At 40.4% G+C, this 6,000-nt stretch overlaps 1 protein-coding gene across 1 annotated transcript in view; it reads right to left on the bottom strand.

Moving 5' to 3' along the window:
* The window catches only part of LOC109938027 (rho guanine nucleotide exchange factor 4), a 41,406-nt gene extending 40,640 nt beyond the window's left edge, over positions 1 to 766 (bottom strand). The window contains exons 1-2 of the mRNA XM_020536503.2: positions 667 to 766; positions 276 to 455 (exon numbers count right to left, since the gene is read on the bottom strand). Coding sequence (XP_020392092.1) covers positions 276 to 401 — 126 coding nt within the window. The 5' untranslated portion in view covers positions 402 to 455; positions 667 to 766. The remainder of the gene's footprint in view (positions 1 to 275; positions 456 to 666) is intronic.
* Positions 767 to 6,000: the final 5,234 nt, after the last annotated feature.

Raw genomic sequence — 6,000 nt, forward strand, 5'->3', positions numbered from 1 at the left:
TGCAATATCTTGTATCTTAGGATTTTATTTATTGCCGTTTGATCTGCATCTTGGCAACCGTACAGACAAGAAAATGGAATTAAATGGTGGACTACTGAATGCAATGAATGCAAACAGAGGTAGTGCTTCAGACTGCAGACCTGTTGGTAGATTAAGCTGCTTGTGCTCCTTCCTCAGTCTATGTCACATGAGAACTGTTCAATTCACTGTCTTAGCAGGCCCTCCACCCACACCAGTTTTATCAGTCTTCTTTCCTTATGTGCAATGGTCCTTACCCGCACAAAGCTGGCAGGGAACCAGCCTTCACTGTCCGCGATCCTGCCCCACCACCACTCTTTGTTGGTAGCATCCACTACTTCAATGACATCACCAGCCTTGAAGCCCAGCTCCTGGACATCCATAGTGACATGGTCCCAGAGTGCCTCTGCATACACCACACTGCCATCGCTGATGAGCTGCAAGGGATCAAAACAACATCCTACATGAGTTACATTTCCAATGCGGTATACGAATTTCAACTTCCGTCATAAAACATGAAATAAATTGTATCAGCTTGCTGGCACTCTGAATCCAATTTTTCAGAAGATTTGAGCTGGTCTGTGGCGGGTTTTTCAGTCAGCTGCCATTTTATCCATTTCAGAGAAGATGCTACAAGGTGGCATGTACCTGCCCGGAGCAACACAGCAAACCAGTTCGGGATCAGATATCACTTTTAACTGGATTGCTCCACAGACCTAAGTGCGACAAGCTTCCTCAGAGGCTCGGCAGTAAAGGAGTGAAACAAATGCTGCTAGGTAACTGAGCCTGAACAGGCAATGACGGGCAATGCGCGTAGGCTCTTAATGCTAGGTAACCAAGAGAGAAAAAGGCACAGTATAATTGTTAAAAAAAAGGTTATGTAACACCAATTTATTTTCTTTGCTAAATTCCACTTCCACATACAAATAAACATGATTGATTAAAATCCAAACAAATTTGTGCACTTTTTTTTCTCAAATGCATGAACTATCTCAATCAAGAAGAACATATATATTTTGAATAAAATAGTGATTGGTAATGCTGCTCTGTCTATCATGGCCTACTTTCTGCCTGTTGATGACAGTAGCAACAAGCTGCTACTAGAGTTTTTTTTAAAATATACTTTATGCTTATATTCATATGGAAAAAAAATCAATGTGGTTGGAGAATGAACCAGCTTGAGATGGGAAGACTGACCCATCATCAGTGGGGTTAATACCACTGCATTGATAATGCCCCTCCCCAACCCCCAACTAATAGTTAATCTTAGTGCTGTGTGTCTAACTCTGTTGGATACTTGGAATAGCAGGATATGATGCAACTTCAGAATGCAGCAACTCAAATAAAACCACAGTAATCCATTAATCAGTCCATACACATACACAGAAAATTGAACAGTCAGAAAATAATCTCAGTTCCAGACTGTTAATCGTTACATGCTGCCAACATTTCTATTATTATCCAGAGAAGAGAAGAGATGGACTGTAATTTGTGAAATGTTACAAATAACAGTTGGAAATAAATAAATCAAGTTCAGTAGTTTTGAGTGACAAATATGCTTTTACATCCAAGCATCTAAGATAGTGTACATCAAAGTTATCTTGGACAAATAAAAACTTGCTTTGGTGCTTAATTGTTTGATGAAAATAATTGGTTTTGTTGATAGAAGGGATGATAATTAATGATGTGGCTATCTGAAAAGAAATAAAGCTTTAAAAGTAAAATAGTGGTAAATATATGCATATTCATTAGGAAGGCAAATTCAACTTTGGCATTTATTTTGAAAGGACTTGAATATAACAGCAGGGATGCACTTCTGAGACTCTTTCAGGCTCTGGTCAGGCCACATTTGGAGTATTGTGCAGTTTTGGGCCCCATATCTCAGGAAAGATGTACTGGCCCTGGAGCGGGTTCAGAGGAGGTTCATGTGAATGGTCCCATGAATGAAAAGCTTAACATATGAGGAACGTTTGAGGATTCTGGATCTATACTCGATGGAGTTTAGAAGGATGAGGGAGGATCTAATTGAAACTTACTGAATACAGATTGGCCTGGATATATATCGGGAAGATGTTTCCATTGGTAGGAGAGACTAGGACCTGAGGGCACAGCCTTAGAGTAAAGAGAAGACCATTTAGAACAGAGACAAGGAGAAACTTCTTCAGCCAGAGAGTGGTGAATCTATGGAATTCACTGCCACTGAAGGCTGTGGCGGCCAGGTCATTAAGTATGTTTAAGACGGAGATTGATAGGTTCTTGATTGTCAAGGAAATTAAGGGTTACAGGGAGAAAGCAGGAGAATGGGGTTGAGAAACATATCAGCCAAGATTGAATGGCAGGGCAGACTCGACAGGCTGAATGGGCTAATTTCTGCTCCTATGTCTAATGGTGTCGGTAGCTTGAAATCTCCTGCTGTGGTGGTGAAGGGGAGACTGTAATCGTTGTCGTCTCTGGTACTTCAAAAACAAAAAGACTTCTCTGTCTGTAGGCAGGTCCCTGGTGATTTTAAATTGAGCCACAGCAAGCAAAACACCTCCATTTTTACTATGGATAAAGTGATGGGGCAGGGCCCCAAATCTATCTCAGCTGGAATAGGTATCAAATTCCATGTTGAATGAATATTATCCACACGACAGCCATCTAGCCAATCTAGATATCCCCACTCCCACATCTCCTTGCTAATGATCATGATGGCCAAATGGAACATGTAGAGGCTTACTGGAGCATACAGCATCATTTTTGTGATACCCAACAAATACAAATTGTTGTTGCTGACTGTTTTGGTGTAGTTTATGCATGCTAAATTCTTCGGAAAGTGAAGATCCTCAGGAAAAGTATTATTGAAGAATATTTAGTCATTAAGGCTTTAAGAATTTTAATGATTGAACTGCAAATGATGTATGGGATTATTTCATGAGATTTGCAGTAATCTATTCCTCTAGAAGACAGCTTGGTGGCATTTGATGAATCATGCAGAAACACAATGAGTCGGGTTAAATCATTCTGAAATATTCTTTCCGATATAATTCAGTGCATGAATATGAAATCTCTTTCTACTGATCTTTCAGTAATGTTTGACCCACATGTACAAAACACAAAAGGAAAATGCTCTGGATGCTAGAAATCTGAAATAAATAATGACAATGCTGTAGATTCAATAGTCAGCCAGCATTTGTTGGAAGACAAACAAGGCCTGGATTTTCATTCCTGGGGCATGTGCACAGCATCAGAAACATCCCTACTCAGCAAACCCATCTTGGAAGAAATAAATCCATATATGGCTGGATTTTCACTCAAATGATGGTGGAAGAAAGTCGTTAAGTCCTCTAGTTCTCACTCCTCAACCTCAGCACACATTCCTCATTCATGTTAACTTATGCCCCCCACACACCCTCCAATGCCTTTCATTCCTTTCATGACAACTCACGGTTCTTTATACCCCAACCATGGAATCTCATACCCTCCATGCCAATCATTCACCTGTACCTGTCCCAATAGCTCTTTATAGCTCCAATACCAACCTATTGTAAGCCTATGTCAAATCATGTCTCCTCATTCATTATCCTTTGCACTTACAACTTTCATATCATCTCATCCAGTATCTACTATGGTCTCAGGAGTCATGCTGAGATGAATAAAGTTCTAAACATGTATTGCAGACTTGACTATATCAAATAAACATGCCCAGTGTTGAATTGCCCATTGTTGAAAGCCCACTCAACACATCTAAATCTTTTTAAGCATTTACCTCAAAAACAAAATTTGTACATTTATATGCATAGCCCCATGCCAAAGACAGCTAATCCACTAATTACCTCTTGGAGTTGTCAATCAAACTGTAAATTTACAGAATGTTGCCCCCAACCCCACACCACTGCCGCCCCATCCCCCACCATGCAATAATCACAGATAGTGCAAGAAGTCTATCAGTAATAATACTACAATGATAGCTCCTTGGATTATTTCAACACATACATGTCTAACATCCAAGCACTAATTATTTTCAGTTCAGAGGCAAGGCAGACTGTATCTTTTTCTCAAAACTGAAAGAACAGAGGACTTAAATAAATTGACAGCCTGATAGCTTCACAAGCCTCATTCACCCTTTATGAACATTCACATCTACTCTTAAGAATGGTAAGTCACACACCCTGTGAAATACACCCTGATCCAGTAAAAGTAAGGTCAGTTTGAACTCAGCAAAGGCTCACTTTGGTCCTCCTGGCTTTGGAGTCCCATGTGTGTGAATTACATCCTGCCCCCTTTCTCACCTAGTAAAGATCAGACCTCCATCCTGACACCAGTTTGGCTAAGGTGCAGAGCATCCATGAATCTGCGAAAACTCCAGAAGTAACATTTTGGATCAGAGCTAGAAGGTGTGAGAGGTGAATCACGTGGGATTTTAAGCAAACACAGAGGCAGGGAAAGGGGATAGGTCATAAAGAACAAAAGGAAAGGTCTATGGTAGGCTGGAGGGCAGGAGACATTAAATATCAGTGGAGAACATGGTAAAAAGACAAAAGGAAATGGTAACTGACTAAGAGCAGGGAAGAAAAATGGATGAAGAACACCTGTAAATAACAACAGCAGAATCATTTTCCACACCTGCTATTCAAGCAACGGTTAGGATCTGAAAGTGTTGGATTTAGTGGTGAGTCTGGAAATTTGTAAAGTGCCTAATTTGAAGTTTGAAAATGGGAAAATTCGATTTGATTGTTATGCTGTTACATTTCCAGAAACTGGTAGCAAGTGCATACATTACCATAGCAACCAGACACTATGGTGATATCTGGAATATGTGCTTCAAGCTGCTTCTTTTAAACAACATGAAATGATGTCGTCAAATAAACAAGTTGAATCAAACCAAAGCATGAACCATGGGGAGTAACAATTAGGAATCAGCAACACGTGACTTGAGTACAAAGACCAAGAAAGAAAAGCATTTGCCTTACTGTGGGGTCTTGTATTGGTTAGGTTGGTATATCACACAGATCTAGAAAGTCGTAGGTCGAGCAACAAGTCTGAGCTAAATTATTCAACTCTACTTGGTTTAGAAGTAGATGTGGCACTAACGACAACAGCCAGTATTAGAGCAAGGATGTGAAAATAGGCCATGTTCTTGTTTGCTGTGCCATGAAAACGTATGACCTTTGTCAATTGTTGAGGACAGGATCTCCTTCCCTCATTGTAATCTACCATCATTATCCCACCCCCTGAGTCAACAAGGGTGTTTTCATGAAGCTCTGTAGGGAGGCTGAACCTGTGGAAATATATCCCAACACAAAACAGTACTTTATGGAATAAAGGAAGGCTATATTATATTGTTCGTTTAATTTTGATTTCAGATTTTCTACATGATACAATTATAGCCCAGGATTTGTTGCTGCTATCCATTTAAGAGATTAACTGGGAGCTATAAAATCCTTTCCAAACATAACAAAGCCTGATGGCCTGTGCTTATTTTTGCTGTTTTCATTGTGACCTGTTTCTACTACATACCAAATAAAACATGGCCGAAAATAAAATCTCAAAGCAGTTAAGTGCCTAACACGTCACCACCACATCAAGGGTAGATAACAGCAAAGCTGCTGTTCACCTGCGTATTAGAGTATGAGGAAAGCTAGTCTGACAGCCTAGACTATGATGCAGAGGTGCCAGTGTTGGACTGGGGTGGACAAGGTCAGAAATCACATGACACCAGGTTATAGTCCAAAAGGTTTATTTGAAAACACAATCTTTCAGAGCCTCACCCCTTCTTCAGGTGTAACCTTGCTGCCAGGAGATAGGGATTGAAGAACTGATGCCATCTCATTTTCTTATCATTATAAGCCAAAAGCCTGAGGCCCAACATGAGGTGGCCTTGGAGATTTGAGCCATAGAAGCGCATCATGTGACTCCTATCATTGGCACTCAGCAAATGTCAGAGGGCAGGTTTGTGCTTCAGTAGCCCCCAAATTATGTGAATGGCACTTACATATTAAC

Source organism: Rhincodon typus, chromosome 13 (assembly GCF_021869965.1).
Source record: "Rhincodon typus isolate 14 chromosome 13, sRhiTyp1.1, whole genome shotgun sequence".
NCBI classification, from domain to species: Eukaryota; Metazoa; Chordata; class Chondrichthyes; order Orectolobiformes; family Rhincodontidae; genus Rhincodon; species Rhincodon typus.